The 16,700-nt window shown below is 54.2% G+C and overlaps 1 protein-coding gene across 1 annotated transcript; it reads left to right on the top strand.

Moving 5' to 3' along the window:
* The first annotated feature begins 3,281 nt into the window (after positions 1–3,281).
* CCDC85B (coiled-coil domain containing 85B) lies at positions 3,282–4,669 on the top strand. The gene has a single exon (XM_077821717.1). It carries the CDS (start codon positions 3,538–3,540, stop codon positions 4,141–4,143), a length of 606 nt encoding a protein of 201 aa, XP_077677843.1. The 5' UTR covers positions 3,282–3,537; the 3' UTR covers positions 4,144–4,669.
* Positions 4,670–16,700: the final 12,031 nt, after the last annotated feature.

The following is a 16,700-nucleotide window of genomic DNA, read 5'->3' as shown; positions in this document are numbered from 1 at the left end:
GTCACCCTGTGCGGGGCGGAGCCATCTGGGTGCGAGCAGCCCAGAGCCGGGACGCCTGGGTTCTGTCCCTAGCTCTGGAAGGAGAGTGGGGGGCAGAGTCCGATCTGGATCTACCGCTACTCCAGCCTGTGACTTAACGTGGACATGGGGAACTGCGGAGGGTCCCGGTGCGCCCCTCTTCAGGCTGCATCTGGTGCCCCGGGGGTCTCCTTTGTCCTTCGCAGTTACAGGGAGGGCGGGAGCTTTCTCCCCTCTGAGGCTGTGAAGGGGGCAGCCTCCCCGGCTTTCTCTTTAGCAGCTCAGTTGCAGCCAGCTTTCCTTCTGTTTCTAGAGCGGTGGCTCCCAAACTTCAACAACCCGTGAACCCCTCTCACTAAAATGTCAACTCCCGGGAACCCCCTCCTAGCAATGAATATTTCCAGGGATTTTCTCCTTTACCCGAGTATAAATGATAAAAGCAGTGATCTTGGAAATATAACATTTGTTTTTATGATATGCTTATTACACTCGATTTATGATTAATTATTATTTATCATGACAGTATTTATATTACATTTTGAAAACGGTAACAGGCTTCCAAGATCTCACTTAAGTAGCTTGTATCACATTGCATAAGCCAGTTAGTTCTAAGACAAGGCTCCTAGGTTTCATCAAGGAGTATCAGATGCGAAACAGCATGAAGGTATTTAAGAAGGAAACTCAAAGAGTTTCTCCTCCACAAGCATTCAGGTCTTGAGCAGTCCAGGCAAAACAGTAAAAAAATATCCACCTCCCTTTCCATTTCTTATAAGGAGTCTTGAACTTTAAATCTCCTCAGTGTGATAGATATGCTCGCTTTGATCTGCTTAACTCTTGGAAGTCCAGGGGCTCCGGGCTGCTGGCCCATGCTGCCCGAGGTCCCTAGGGACAGCTCTGTCCACCATTAGGATTTTTGCCCCCCAAGAATCCCCTGTAACATTTCACAAACCCCAATTTGGGAACCACTGTTCTAGAGGGATCCCTCACTGGGAGCTGAGATGCAGCCATCTGGGGTGAGGCGTGGGGGCTGTTTATGTAAGAATCCCTTGCACTGTGCTGGGGCATTGGGGTCAGCACTGAATCTGAGGGGAGAACACCCCTAATAAACACCCCGCTGCCCCCATTCTCTGCAGAGCTGGATTCTCCTGGTCTTCTAGGCCAACCCTGTTCCTGCCCAGTTGGAGGTCTCCTCGGGAGGGGACAATCTGTAACCCTGAGTGGGGTGCACTGGGGTCTCCCATTCCCAACCTCTCATCCCACCTCTCCCTTTCCTGCGTTGTGCCCATGTTCCAGCCTCCCTTCCCTCCCCCACCCAGGCCTCTATTCTCCCCCACACACACTGCCCATGTCCCAGCGGGAACACAAAGGCTCTTTGTTCCCACCAGCCTTGGCATTGCAGGAATCTGGATCTATCTGCCAGCCATGGCCCGGCTACTCCCCAACCTCCGCTCCCTGCTAGGGAATAACCTCTGGATTCCTGGGTTCAGTCCCCAAGCCCCACTCCCTGCTAGAGATTGTCCCCCATCCCATACACGCTCCTGCTACTGAATCCCCAGTCCTCTCCCTGCTCGGAATCAAGCCCGAGAATCTTGGGTTCCACCCGCCATCCTCCCTGCTAGAAAATGCACCCCAGATGCCTAGATTCAACCCCTCCCCACACCTCCTCCCTGCTAGAGAACACCCTCCCACAGAGACCTGGGTTCAAAGCCCCTTTGCTCCCTGTCCTTTTCCACCTCTTCCCTTAGCCCCTTCCCAGACAGCAGCCCCCTTCCTTTGGCATCCCTGTGTCAGGGAGGGGGTGTTGTTAGCACCCACCTCCCTACCCAGGCCTGCCTGGGGCCTTAAGGGTTAACAGCACTTCCTTCCTCCCCCCCACCCCATATCTCCTCTTCCATTGTAGCCCAACATCCTTCCTGTCTCTGGGACAGGATTCCTGGCAGCCCTTCCCCTCCTGTTGAGAATAGTGGGGGGGCGGGGGAGCGGCACATCTGGGCAATGGGAGAAGTTGCTGGGGTGGGGGTGGGCTCAATAGGAAGTGCTCTCCCCTGGCAGTCAGAGCAGGCCCCAAAGTGGGAGGGGTGCTCCAAGGAGTGGGGTAGGGGCTTGGTGGAGGGTACTGACCCTGAGGAGTCACTGCCGGCCCCAGTGCAGTGCTGTGTTGCAAGCAAGGGGTGGGGGACTGGGTGGGGGCACTTTCCCCTGTGGGGCTCCATCAATTCCCCCCCCCACCCCAGCCATACCAGATGCAGCTCAGGGAGGGCGTCAGGTCAGTGGTTTATGACCCTACAATAACAACCCCACAGTGTCACCCCTGCACACTTGTCACAGACAGGCCCTGTTCTCCCAGCGCACTCAGCCCCCCCCCCCCCCCGGGGAGACCTGCCCCTCCACTGAACACCTGCCCCCACCTCCTTCCTACACACCCATCACCCTCCCCTCTGAAATGTGTCCCCCCAGCCCTTCCTCCCCTTCACCCACCCAACCTGCCCTAGCCCTTCGCTCATGCCATGCACTAGTCCCCCCTCCCTCCTTCCCCTTCCCCCCAAAACGCGAGTTCCCCGCCTCCATCACAGGCACCTGTCCCGCCCCCGCCCCCCTCCGCTGCCTCCACCCCGCTCGATCTAGACCCCCAGCGGCCCACTCTAGCCACCCCTCCCCCAGCCTGTCATCTCCCCCCACCCGTCCCCGCCCCGGAGCCAGCCCGCCGGCTTGGGGGATGCGGTGCCGCTGCTGGCATTTGTGCCTTTCGCATTGTTACTCCCCCGTCACGGCTTCCTCCCCGCTCCCCGGCAGCGCTCCGAGCCGCAGCCCCCGTACGCGCCCCCCGCCCCGGCGGGTCCCCGCCGCAGGATGCGCCGGCTGCACTGAGTCCCGGCAGAGACCAGCACCGCAGGGGCGCGCAGCCTCGTCCGGGATCCCCCGCCCCGGGAAAGGGGGAACCATCCTCCTCTCCCTCCGTCGGGCTCAGCCCCTGCAGACCGGACCCTCTTGAGCCGCGCGCTGCTGGAAGGGGGGCAGCGGACTGCGCTGGGGACGGTGCGTCTTGGAGACAGGGGTCGTGCCCCCCCCCGCCCCGCGAGAAGCCGAGAATCGCCCTCGAGGGTGGTTCGTGGGCCACAAAGAAAGGGATCGGGCGGTTGCAAGCAGCCAAAGTGCGTGGCTGGGGGGCCTGCGCCCCAGAAGAGGCGATTCCGTGGGCCAATGGGGCCCGTGCGCCCCGAGGGAGCCCAGGTCGGTGGGTAGGGGGCCCGTGCGCCCTGATCCGAAGAAGGAGGCGGGTTCCGAGCGCCCCGCAGGTGCCAAGGTCGGTGGCCAGGGGGGCCCGTGGGCCCCGAAGAAGAGGGGGTTCCGTGCGCCCCGAAGGAACCGAGGGCTGTGGCTAGGGGGGCCCGTGCGCCCCGGAGGAGCGGGGCCCTGCGCCGGGGAGGCTGCCGGCCCGGGGCTGATCTGCGGGCGGGAGGAGGCGGGGTGGCGGCGCTGGAAGGGGCGGGGGAGCAGGAACCACCTTGCGGCAGCGCGATGGCCAGCGAGGCCGGCGAGCCGGCGGCCGGCCGGGCCCTGGCCCAGCTGAGCGACTCGGAGCTGGGCGGCTGCAGCAAGGAGGAGCTGGTGCGGCGGCTGCGGCAGGAGGAGGCGGAGAAGCTGGCGGCGCTGGTGCAGCGGGGGCGGCTGATCCAGGGCGTCAATCGGCAGCTGCAGGAGCATCTGCGGGAGATCCGCGAGCTGAAGCAGGTGAACGAGCGCCTGGCGGCCGAGAACCGCGAGCTCCGCGACCTCTGCTGCTTCCTGGACGACGACCGGCTGAAGGCCAAGCGGCTGGCGCGGGACTGGCAGCTGTTCGGGCAGCAGGCGGCCCGGGTGCTGCGGGACGAGCTGGCCGCCTGCCTGCACAAGCTGGCCGGGCTGGAGGGGCTGCAGGAGCGCCTGGCCGCCGATAACCTGGAGCTCAAGGCGCTCTGCCTGGCGCTGGAGGAGGAGTGCGCCGCCCGCGCCGACAGCAGCCCCGTGGGCTCCTCCGAGCTCAGCCTGCCCTGCGGGCCCCGGGACCTGGGCGACGGCAGCTCCAGCACCGGCAGCGTGGGCAGCCCGGACCAGCTGCACCTGGCCTGCTCGCCCGAGGACTAGAGACTCCCCCGAGCGGGTGGGGGGCCAGGACCCACCCGGACTAGGGACCTCCCCTGGGGCCTGCCCCCCGGACTGTACTCCCCCAAGGGGCCGGAGGGGTGGGGGCCAGGAGCCCCCCCTCGAGGGAGCTGCTCCCCAGTGACTTCACCCACCCGCCTGCATCGGAAGGACTGGAGAGCAGAGGCAGGCTGTTGGTGGGGGTCTCTCCCCTGGGGTCTGGAGAAGGGGTGCTGCAGAGGATGCGGGGGGGCGGGGGTGGTCACCTCCGTGAAGATCCCAGTGCAGACTTTGGGGGGGTAGGGAATGGAGCTGGGAACTGGGGGGGGGGGGTCAAAGATGCATTTTGGGTGCTACCCCCCCCCAGAAGCAGCGTCTCTCTTAGCTTCTTCACCAACCTCTCCCCCGCCCCCAGGTGCTAACTCCAACCCCGCGGTGTAGCGAGAGCAGTGTGACTCAGGCGACGGGGGAGATTAGGGCAAACCCTCCCCCCAAAAAAAGTAAAAATAATAAATGTTTTAAAATTGCTACTTTGGGCAAAGTCGGTGTCTCCTGATTGGTGATTTCCTGCTTCTCTGAGTGTCTGAGCCCAGAATTTGGGGTCCTACATGGTATGGCCCCAGTGTGATGTGGGGAGAGAGATTTTATTGTAATTTCCTTTCCAGGACTCTGACTTTTCCAGTTCCTACATACCCAGAGTCCATTCATTTTTAGATTTCAGGATTTTTTGAGTTTGCGATGTCCTGTTTTCTCTATTTTTGGAATTTCACAATTCCTTGCTATCTAGAGTTCAGCTCCAAGTGTTGGATTTCCCAATTTGCAACAGTAAAGAAAAAAGTTTCAGTGAAACACCCGTTCAGCTGTAGAAAGGGGCGGGGGGAAGAAGAGCTTAACCCCTATGTTCCTAGGGTGATTTATATCCACCACCCCGTGGCCCAGCCCCAAGGAAATGTCCAGTGCCTGCAGGGGATACAGGGTTGGGAGCCTTGGGAAAGTGAAGGCTGGATGCGGAGATAGCAGGGGGCTGTGGGTTAAGACTGAGGGGCATGGACAGGGCTGTGGGACAGCAGAAGGGCTGCAAATCAGGATGAAGGGGCCCCAGCAGAGCTTGTGGGGGGGTGTCCAGGGTTGAGATAGCAGGGGCTGTGTTCAAAGGGGACAGGCTGTAGGTGGCTGGATACTGGATAGTCCAGGCTCCATGAAGTAACTAGTTCTCCGCGTCTTGCTCAGAACAGGGATGGATCCCGCCATCCCTTCCTGCCCAGCCACATCTCAGAGACAAAGGGCTGCCAGGCCAGGAAGCAGATGTCCGGATCCGGAGGCCATGATAAGTAAGAGCTGACAGCAGCAAGCCAGCTCTCTCTCCCCAGCTCTGCAAAACCCAGGAGCCTCCAGGCTGGGAGGAGGCTGTTCCCCAACCCTCCAGACAGGAGCACAGTAGGAAGCAAAGGGGGCTACTTGGCGCGCCCAAACTTTGCCTATAGAGACATGGTAGCTAGACACAAAGCACTGGGCTGCAAGTGGAGTACTGACGCCAATGCTCCAGCAAGGCACTAGGGGGCACTGTGCTGCAGAGAATAGGGGGGCTCAGTAGAGGGCATTGTGGTCTCACAGTCAGTGCTAACTCCAGTGCCGCACCGTACACTAGGGGGCGCTGTGCTGCATGGAGGGGACTGGGGGAGTTTCAAGTTCCCAACAGACACTGGCACAGCTAGCTCTGCTCAGGGTGTAGCAGAGGAGGAGGGCTGCCTCACTGGGCCTTTGCAAGGGCTGGCAGGTGGGCAATGCACCATGCCCCTACACACACACACACACACAATGGAGCGTGCGGATGTGGTCCCCAGCCACCTGCACATCCACTAATCATTGCTTCTGCTCCTCCACCCCTGGGCTTTCATGCTGGTGAGCATTTTGACTCCTGGCTTGGGTGCAAGCTTAGACCTTAGCACCCCCTAGTGGCAGCATGCGACTCATGGGGGCCAAGAACACACGCTGTTTTGTATCCAGCACAGTGGGGCCCCAACCCCTGCTTGGGGCGCTTCCCTGATACAAATAATATCCACCCTCCTCTCCCCAGCTCTGCCTGACTGAGCATGCAAAGTCCCTACTTGACCGTATCTTTGTGTCAATAACATGATAACCTTTGAACACTGCATCTGGTCAATTCCACAATGGCCGAATGTCCACAACAGGCAGAACCAGCGCTTAATTTGTGCCAGGGCTGAGTCCCGGGGTCTCTGGGCTTGGCAGTTCATAGCCCCAGAACCTCTGGTTGCTGCATGAGGTATGAATGTAAAAAAATTGCTTGAGCCCCTTTCATTACAAATTAAGCACTGGGCAGAGCCCTGTGGATTTTGGGGGAAAATCAGAAAAACCAGAGAGGGTATCTTCAGCTCCCCGCACAGGGGAGGTTGGGGGACTGTGGCATGGGGAGGGATGGAGAAGGGGTGAACAGAGCCTCTGGTGGGGGGGGGAAAGGGGTTCCCAGCATTGTGTAGGAAGAGTGCTAGGTGGCAGTGGGAGACTGGTGGGCAGACAGAGTCCCTGGCAGGGGGGAAGATTGGAGGGAGTCCCTGAAATAGAGAACAATGGGCAGGTGGCACCCAGAGAGCTGTGGGGTGAATGGCAGGGTGCAAGGAGCCCTGCTGAATGTAATGCATTTGGCTGACAGAAGCAATAAAATGTTCAAGCCCTTAATTACTTTTATTCCCCCTATGATGGAACTGGGCACTGCGTTTTTGTCAGCATTTGACATTTCCAGGGACCCCTAGAGGTCTACCAAGGTGTTTATAGGCCTCACATCAAGGCCTCTTGTGGTCATTTAGGTTATCCTTACGGTATCCCCTTCGGTAGTGCCGTCGCCGTTGCATGGGGGGGAAACTGAGGCACCAAAGAGTCGAACCCAGGAGCCCTGAGTTCCAGCCCAATACACCACTCCTTGGCTAGGAAAAGCCAAACTTTAGAGATGTTATGAAGAAAGAACTGGTGAGATTTAGCCACAGCCTGGATGTGAGCACCTAGAGAGAGGTCCGATTTGAAGATGATGCCCAGGGTAGGGGCCTGAGTGACAGGCAAGATGGGGTGGTGTCCACAGTGACTGAGAAAGAAGATAGCGGTAGGGGGAGATTCTGAGCTCTGGTTTAGCCATGTTGTGTTTGAGCTGACAGACAGAGAGCCACAAGGTGATGGCAGAGGCAGGCTGGGATTTCAGTGTGGACAGGAGGAGACAGGTCTGGAGCAGAGAGGCAGATCTGTGAGTCAGCGGCATAGAGATGGTAGTTGAATTTGTGTTTGTGGATGAGATTACCCAGAACTAAGAAGAAGAGGGAGAAGAGAAGGGGGCCAAGAGCAGAGGCCTGTGGAATGCCCACAGAAAGCAGGATCCTCCAAAGGACACCCTGGGAATGATTAGAGAAGGAGGAGGAGAACCAGGAGAGGACAGTCACTGAAGCCAAGGGAGGACAAGATTTCAGGAAGAGCAGAGCTGAGTGACCCATCAGCTACCTTGGACACAAAACAGATATGGATGGACAGGGACAGAACCCAGGAGTCCTGGCTTCCAGCTCTAACCACTAAACCCCACTCCCCTCTCCCAGCCAGGGACAGAACCTTGGAGGAACTGGAAATGGTGCCTGTAGATGAGGCAGCTAGTGTGGAGCCAAGAGTCCCTGTCCCCACCCCACACTGTCACAACTCAGCCCCCTCCCCACGCTCAATGTGATCCCTCTGGTGCAGGGGGCGGGGTATTGTCCATGTGGGAAAAGGAACTTCCTCTGGGGGGGAGCTCAACACCCCCCTCCCCCCAGGGAGCATCCCAGCCAGCTCCTGTGCCAGTTTCCCAGCGACATTCTCTGCTGGAAACACACAGGCAGCGCGGATTTGGTATGACCAAAAGCCTTCCCTACAGGCCCTCCTCACAGCACGCACAATTCTCACCCTCCCCAGGGCCGGAACGAATCCCACCGGACAGACCCTAGTTAGGTTGCTTAATGTCCGACCCGGGAGGTGCCAGGATGCCCCGGTGATGGATGTGGGAGATGCTGCCGTGTGCAATAGATACGGACCAACGGGGTCCCATGCCTCAGCCTTTGTACAGTCTCCTCTGGGAGTTCCCCCTTTAATATGCCAGACCCTGGGCTCAACTTTTTGCCAGGGTGAGCCCCAGGGCTCCACTTCTTCAGGACTGGGCCCTCAGGCTCCAGCCTCCCTGTTTCTCACTGCACTCCCAGGGAGTTCCGATGGGTTCGGACTCCTGACAGAGACTTCTGCTCATTAGGGAGCGATGCCACCAGGGAGGATCTGCTGTGAGATGGGGCTTCTTAATCAGCTGGAATCCAGCACTGAGGGCCCCTTAGGTGAATCAAGGGAAGGCAATACTGAATTCAGAATCCATCACCTCTCTCACTTCCCCAGGCCTCCTGGACCCTGACTCTCTCTGTCTGGGTCCCTGTCTCTCTGTCCTGAGCAGCCGAGTCCTTAATGCTGTCTCCTGGCACCTCCTTTGGCCCCAGCTGCCACCCTGCTACATTCACAAGTTCTGCCTCCTTGGCTGCTAGTCGTTAAGAGTTAATGCCCAGTCCTTGGGTTTCTTACCATCTCTCCAAGGCCCCCTATTCATACAGGACCCCTTCTTGATCGTGCTTTCCTACCAACCCAGACAGGCTGAGTCACCAACCCACACCTGTTATTGCTCCTGCCCCGAAGGAAACATTAACCCCTTCAAAACCAGTGGGTAGTAATACACAGCAAGTGGGGAAACTGAGTCACACCTATTCATAACAATTTTATCTTAATGCCCTACAATCTTCACAGCTGTTCTTCCCAGGCCCATTTGGTACCTGGTACTGGATCCAAACACTGAAGCTCCATTGGGTTAAAGACTGAAATAATTCCCCTGTGTGGCTGCGCTTATCTCAGTTCAAACCCAGCTCTGTTAGCCTGTGGATTCACCAGCACAAGCCAAACCAATGTGTGACAGAGTAGGAATTTTTTTTCCTAATATTCTGTATGAATATTCTGTGTGCCTCAGTTTCCCCATGTGGTGCTTGGTTAAAGCGGTGGTGGGAAAAGGATGTTTACTCTTTGCAGACATCCAGGTGTGACTGACACCTGGGCCCATGGAGAATCCAAGAAGACAATGGCCACTGCAATTACCTGGACATTTGGCACCTGGCAACTAACAACCATGGATGCCCCCCCCTCCTTAGGAAGCCAGCAGGTGTGACCAGCTAAAGGAGGAAGGACTAAGGAGGGCCAGGTGACAATGGTTGCCAGGAACGAGGACAAAGGACTGGGGAGGGGCCTGGTGGGGTTGTTAAGTGTGGGTGACTGGGACTAAAGAGGGGGGGCAGAGGGCTCTGGACAGTCCCAGAAGGACTTGGCTGTAACTTTCTGTTCTCTGTGTTAACGAAGGACTTTCTAGGCTGTGTTTCACGCACCTAATAAACCCTCCTGCTCTGACGGCGCTGGCTGAGGGACTCCAGGTTAAGGAAGTCGGGGGTTCGCTGCTCCCTTCGGGTGTGTAAGTCTCCCTCAGGTGCCCAGTTCAGGTGGACTAGCTGAGGGGAGCTTGCGGCATGACCCGGGGTGCTGAAGGCTCTGAGGTTCGGTCCCAGGAGGTGGTGAAGCCAACTGGCTTGCCCAGGGAAAGCGTATGACTCTAAGGGGGGATGGACGCACTGAAGGAGTCCTCCCAGTCTAGAGACTGTTCCAGAGCCATATGAGAGCACCGGATCTGTGGATCCATGACACAATGTCAAGTCTATTCAAGCCAATGTGCAAGCCACACACTCCCCTCACCAGCAGGTTTAATATCACCCCAAGTTAAAAGGGGCACAGTAAAAACCTCAGCCACATGGGAAGCTCAATCTGGGTTCACTCCAATTGCTTTGGAAACTTGGTGCTGACCCCTGTGCCCTGCTCTATACGTTAATTACATCCCAGTGTAACTCTGGCAGGACGTGCGGCACAATGACTAGGCCATTCACTTGGGACTTGCAAGTCCCTGCTCTGCCACAGACATTCTGAGCAAGTTGGCTAGGGCAAAATTTTCAAAACCACCTGTCTCTGTGAACACAAACGTTGGCTGGAAGGGACCTTGAGAAGTCAAGTCCAGTCTCCTGTGCTGTGGGGAGACCACATAAAAATCTAGACCGTCCCTGACAGGTGTTTGTACAACCTGGTCTTAAAAACCTCCAGTGATGGGGATTCCACCACCTCCCTTGGAAGCCTGTCGCAGAGCTTAACTGCCCTTAGAGTGAGAAAGCTTTTCCTAATATCTCACCTCAATCTCCCTTGCTGCAATTGAGCCATTACTCCTTGTCCTGCCTCCAGTGAACATGGAGAACATTTGATCATCAACCTTTTTGAAACAGCCCTTAACGTACTGGAAGACTCACTAAATCCCTCCCCCGTCGTATGTTCTCAACACTAAATATATCCAGTTGTTTGCACCTGGTCTCATAGATCAGGTTTTTTAAACCTTTTATCATTTTCATTGCTCTCTAAAGTTAATTCGTCCACATCTTTCCTAAAGCCTGGTGCCCAGAACTGGATAACAGTGCTCCAGCTGCGGCCTCCCCAGTGCTGAGTAAAGCAGGAGAATTACCTCCTGTGTCTGACATACAACACTCCTGTTAAAACATCCCCAAATACTGGCCTTTTTCGCAACTGCATCACGTTGTTGACTCATTCAATTTATGATCAACTATAAACCCCAGATCATTTTCAGCAGTATGACCACCTAGCCAGTTATTCCCCGTTCTGTAGTTGTGCTTTGGATTTTTCCCTTCCTAAGTGCAAGACTTTGCACTTGTCTTGATTAAATTTCATCTTGTTGATTTCAGACCGATTCTCCAATTTGTCAAGGTTGTTTTGAATTCTAAGCCTGTCCTCCAAAGTGCTTGCAGCCCCTCCCAGTTTGGTGTCATCCCCAAATTTTATAAGCACACTTTGCACTTCATTATCCAAGTCATTAGTGAAAATATTGAATACTACTGGACCCAGGACTGAGCCCTGCAGAACCCCACTAGATACAACTTCCCAGTTGGACAGTGAACCATTGATAACTCCTCTTTGAGGACAGTCTTTCAACCAGTTGTGCACCCACCTTATAGTAATTTTATCTAGACCACATTTTCCTAGTTTGCTTATGAGAATGTCACATGGTACTATGTCATATCATATGCCTTATTAAAAACAAAATACATCACATTTACTGCTCCCCCCCCCCCCCACCATCCATTAGGCCAGTAATCCTGTCAAAGAAGGCAATTAGGTTGGTTTGACATGATTTGTTCTTGACAAATCTATGTTGGCTATTCCTTAGTACCCTATTATCCTCTGGGTGCTTATAAATTGTTTAACTATTTGTTGTAGTATCTCTCCAGGTAATAAGTTAGGCTTACTGGCTGTGATTCCCTGGGCCCTATTTGTTCCCCTTTTTAAAGTTAGGTCCTGTGTTTGCCCTTCTCCAGTCCTCTGGGCCCTCACCTGTCCTCCAACAGTTCTCAAAAGATAATTTCTAATGGTTCTGAGATTGCTTCAGCTAGTTCCTTAAGTACCCTAGGATGAATTTAATCAGGCCCTGCCAACTTGAATACATCTAATTTATCTAAATATTCGTAATTGTTCTTTCCTCATTTTAGATTCCCATCCTTCCCCCCTTGTTAATATTACTTGGATGGAGCATCTGATCACCTTAACCTTTTTAGTTAAGATTCAAGCAAAATAGGCATTAAACACTTCAGCTTTCTTGATATCATCAGTTATTAGCTCTCCTTTCCTGCTAAGTAGAGGACCTGCACTTTCCTTCATCTTTCCTTTGCTCCCAATGTATTTAAATAACCTCTTCTTATTGCTATTTATGTCCTTTGCTAGGAACTCATTTTGTGCCTTAGCCTTTGTGTCCCTAGATGCTTGTGCTATTCTTTTGTACCCCTCCTTAGCAATTTGTCCATTTCCACTTTTTGTAGGATTCCCTTTTGATTTTCAGGTGATTAAAGGGGTATTCTTCCTCTCTTTCCTTCGCATTGGGATTGTGGGCAGTTGGCCTTTAATATTGTATCCTTGAGACACTGCCAGATCTCCTGAACTCCTTTATCCTGTAGATTTTCTTCCCATGGGACCTTACCTACCAGTTCTCAGAGTTTGTTAAAGTCTGCTTTGGTGAAGTCCATTGTCCTCATTCTGCTGCTCTCACAGAACCATGAAAGCAGGATCGGCCGCTTTCCTTAGAATCATGAACTCTCTCATTTCCTGATCACTTTCACTCAAATTGCCTTTCACCTCCAGATTCACTACCAATTCCTCCCTGCTAGTCATAATCAAGTCTACAATGGCTGTCCTCCTGGATACTACCCTCACTTCCTGGAAAAAAAAAGAGGGGTTCCCAATACAGTCCAAGAATTCACTGCACATTTTGTGTTTTGTCGTGTTACATTTCCAGCTGATGTCTGGGTAGTTAAAGTTCCCCATTACTACCAGGTCCTGTGGTTTGGATATTTCTGTTATTTGTTCTCCAAATGCCTCATCTGTCTCTTCTCCCTGATGTGGTGGTTTATAGTAGCACCCCTCCCATGATATCACATCTATTTTTTATCCCTTTTATCTTGACCCAGAGACTCCCAGCTAGGCTGTCTCCCACCTCCTCCTGGACCACAGAACAAGTATATATATCCTTGATGGATAATGCAACCCCGCCTCCCTTTTTACCCTGCCTGTCCGTCCTGAACAAGCTGTACCCCTCCATACCAATACTCCATGAGGCTTATCCTGCCAAGTCTCTGTGATGCCAATTAAATCATACTTTAGCTTATGGACTAATACTTCCATTAGCTTATGGACTAATACTACAACGTCTTTAAAAAGGAGGCCAAAACCTCCCCTCCTGGATCCGGCCCCCACTGGTATTTAGTTCTTCCTGTTTCTTCACCATACTCCTTGCATTTGTGTTGAGACATCTAAGATGTCAAGCAGACTCCCTGACTGATTTCCCTCTTGTTGCTTCTATGACCCTATTGTAATTTTCCATGTCCCCTTGCAACATCTAACTCTCAGTTAAGGTTGCCCTTTTTTATATTTACCTTTGGTCACGCTGCTCCCTTTGAACCTAGTTTAAAATCCTCCTCACTAGCTTGCTGAGTCAGTGCATGATGATGGGCACGCATATCACTTTGGTGATTTGCAAAGTTTTAGCCTTAGGCTTTGTGCCTAAGTTTCCCCATCCGTAACATGGGGATAACTACACTGCCCTCCAGGGGACTGGGAGGATAAATACAGGAAAGGTTGTGGCATGCTGAGATACTGCAGTAATGGGGCAGATAGCCATGTTCAATACATGACTGTCAGCTAGAAGAGTGATTTTATTTACCAACTGTCATTACACTGGGTTAATGCCCAGTGAGATACACAGACCCATATTCCATTGGTCCTGGAAAAACTTTTATTATCCAACATTAAGAGGACTTTCCCTGATCGGAAATGTAAAAGGTGGTGTGTGTCTTTAGGTTAAGAGTCACTGGGGAACACGGCCCTAGCCTGTCACTTAGGTTAGCCCTCAGAGCGACCCTTCGTTTCTTATCTAACAACTCTTCCGAGAGGAGGAGGAGTCTCAGGCTCTGCCCTCCCTGTCTGTTCCCCCAGACAATGGCTGACCTCGTTGCTTTCAGACTGGGTCCTGCACGTATCCTGTTTGCATGTTTTTGGAAGAGCATCTGCTGGCAGTTATCAGATTGCATTTTGCAAGGAAAGAGTCATTCACAATGGGATTTTCCAGAGTGACCTAAGGCTTAGAGAACTGGGTGACTTGGACTGCAGGTCAAATGCAGAGATGGCCTAACTGATTCCAGAGGCAGCCCCTGAAGCAGAGTAAAGGGGAGACTGAGCCCTAGAAGGGTCTGGCTACACTGCCATTAGACACTTGTGAGTGGCCTTTGCCAGCTGACTCTGGCTAAGGGGCCGTTTAATTGCATTGTAGACATTCTCGCTCAGGCTACAGCTCAAACTCTTGGACCGTCCCACCTCTCAGGGTCCTAGAGCCCAGGCTCCAGCCCGAATGTCCACACTGCAATTAAACAGCCCCTTAGCCCGAGCCCCAGTCAGCTGACACAGGCCAGCCATGGGTTTTTAATTGCAGGGTAGACATGCCCTCAGCCATAGCTCCTTGAGGCAGAGAAGTGCTCACTCTCAGGCCAGCAACCCCACCGAAAGCCACCTGCCATTCCCTTTCCAGGACAGGCCCCCCAGAGGAAGAAGAGGTGGAAGATTGCACCAATTTGCTACTTACCAAGAGATCCTTACTGTGTTTCAAGCTCCAACCACCTGCTCCTTTGCTGGATTTCATTTAACTCCCCCAACCCCCTGTGAGTTAAAGATCCCCAGAAAGGAAGCTGAAAACATTTGAACACTTTTGGTCATCTTCTAGGAGGGGCACTTCCCTTGTTCAAGCAGAGGGTGAACATGCGAGTGTGTGTTTGTTTGTAGGGAAAAGTGCCCAGTTAATCAGTCCCTGGGAGCAGATGCCAACCCCTGCTCCGAATTGGTCAGCTATGGTTAGTGAGGTACTCCTGGCTTAGAGGGGGAGGGGCGTATTCAAACAGCAGCTAGGGCACCTGATTTAACCATCATAGCTGTGTCCGATCTTGAAGATTCAGGGGAGGGAGATGAGAAAAACGGCAACAACAGCACTATTGCCCCAGGCTGCCTCAAGAAGCGATGAAACAAAGTCCCAGCTGCTCTCTCTCTCTCTGAAGGGAGAAGTTGTTAGTCCTGCTCCCCAGAGCTGGGGAAGGACAGGCCTGAGAATCAAACCCCAAAGTCAAAATTCAGATCTTCAGCCAGGGGGCAAGATTCAGGCTCCCCCACAAAACTTAACTGGTCCCTAACACTGAGGTTGACTCATTGAGGCCAGGCCAGGCCAAACCAGACCACCCTCCCTGTGAATTACCTCCTCTCCAGCCCAGGAAAGCTATTTTTATTTGACCCTTCATACATCCTGATTGGCCCCCACCTCTGCTTTCCTCAAAAGCCTCCCCTGGCCTGTCAGGATCAAAGCAGGGCAGTTAGCCCCTGTCTTTTCCTGCTCCTTGTTGGTCAGGCAACTCAGCTGCTTCTCAGGGGGGCTGCTCAACAGGAGCCGGCTCAGACACCTGTTCAGGGCAAGCGGGCAGACAGCGAAGGAGGCGATTGTCCAGCCACACTCACTCAGACCACACACAACAGGTGTTCGATAAACTACAGCAACGTCTTTAAAAAGGAGGCCAAAACCTCCCCTCCTGGATCCGGCCCCCACTGGTATTTAGGCACTTAACTCCCACTGGGAGATAAACACTGTTGCAGAGCTAGGCCTCCCACCTTAAATCGCCATGCAAGACAAACAAAGCCATTCTGTCTTATGGCACCCTCAGCAGGAGGTTCAATGACCTGCTGTGTTGATTGGAGCCCAGGGGTGACTTTAGCCGTGATCCACGGGTGCAATGGCACTCCTGGAAATCAGGCTAGATCACAGCCTCATACAGGTTTGGACCAGCTGCCCCAAACTCACCCCACCCACAGTGGTGGCTGCCGTTCTGTGCCAGGTGCATCACGACTCTGATTTCCCGGAGGGGCGGCCGGGCCAAAGCCGAGTGGTGCTGCGATCTTGTGCCCGAGGTCACGCCACCTAGAGCAGGAAGCCAGGCCCAGCTCTTCAGGACTGGAGTCCCTACTGTGGGGTGAGTGCGGGGCAGGCTCGATCCTCCACCCCAGGCCTCCCTAATGCTGGCCCATCGCCGAGGTGTGCTGGGTTTGTGGGTGCCTTCTGGGCTGTTTAGGATAGTGCACCCCATTGAGTAGGGAGACTACATCCGCCCCGCTGAGATACTGCAGCTACCTCATTTGGAATTAGTTGAGGGGAGCTAGAGCAGTCGAGGCCGGGATCTGCTTGTTGGGTTTGATATTTCCTTGCTGAGTCTTTTTCATTCACAACAAGCGTCTCCAACTGCACTTTCCTTCAGATGCACACCTGGGCCTGTAACCCAAGGGCCAAAGATCGAAGAGCCACTTGGCTTCACTTCTAACTTGCTACCTATCGCCCTCTTCCCTCCATGTGGATGCACTGGTCCCAGGATCCAGGTGCTTTGTCCCCAGCTCCAGGAGGTGTCGGAGTCCAGCAGGGCGGGACACAGGACATGGGTGCCACTGATGCAAAAGGGGATTGGTTCATGGCATGGCCAGGCCAGGCCCAGCCCCCGTGGTTCTGCTGGGAAGCGTGCCAGGGCCAGGCACCTCAGTGAGCCATATTTGAAAGGGGTGTCCCCTGCAGACTGGGTATCAGTGCACTACAGCTGTCAGCTAGTGAAGATACTCCTCTGGCGCCAGGGGCATGGGGTTGTGGCTGTGCTAGGCAGTGTGTGTGTTTGTGTGCGTTCACACACACACACACACACACACACACACACACACACACACACACACACACACACACACTTCCTCGACAACAAAACCAACCCACTGCCCTCACACACCCATATACTTCCTCCACCACCCCACATACTCCCCACTGCATACACACTATTCCCAAT

Source organism: Eretmochelys imbricata, chromosome 7, assembly GCF_965152235.1.
Source record: "Eretmochelys imbricata isolate rEreImb1 chromosome 7, rEreImb1.hap1, whole genome shotgun sequence".
NCBI classification, from domain to species: domain Eukaryota; kingdom Metazoa; phylum Chordata; order Testudines; family Cheloniidae; genus Eretmochelys; species Eretmochelys imbricata.
The sequence above is the reverse complement of the archived record's forward strand: the minus strand, read 5'-3'. Positions and strand labels throughout refer to the sequence as shown.

Excerpts from the sequence above, each read along its gene's own strand:
- CCDC85B (XM_077821717.1), top strand. The coding sequence starts at position 3,538 with ATGGCCAGCGAGGCCGGCGAGCCGGCGGCCGGCCGGGCCCTGGCCCAG.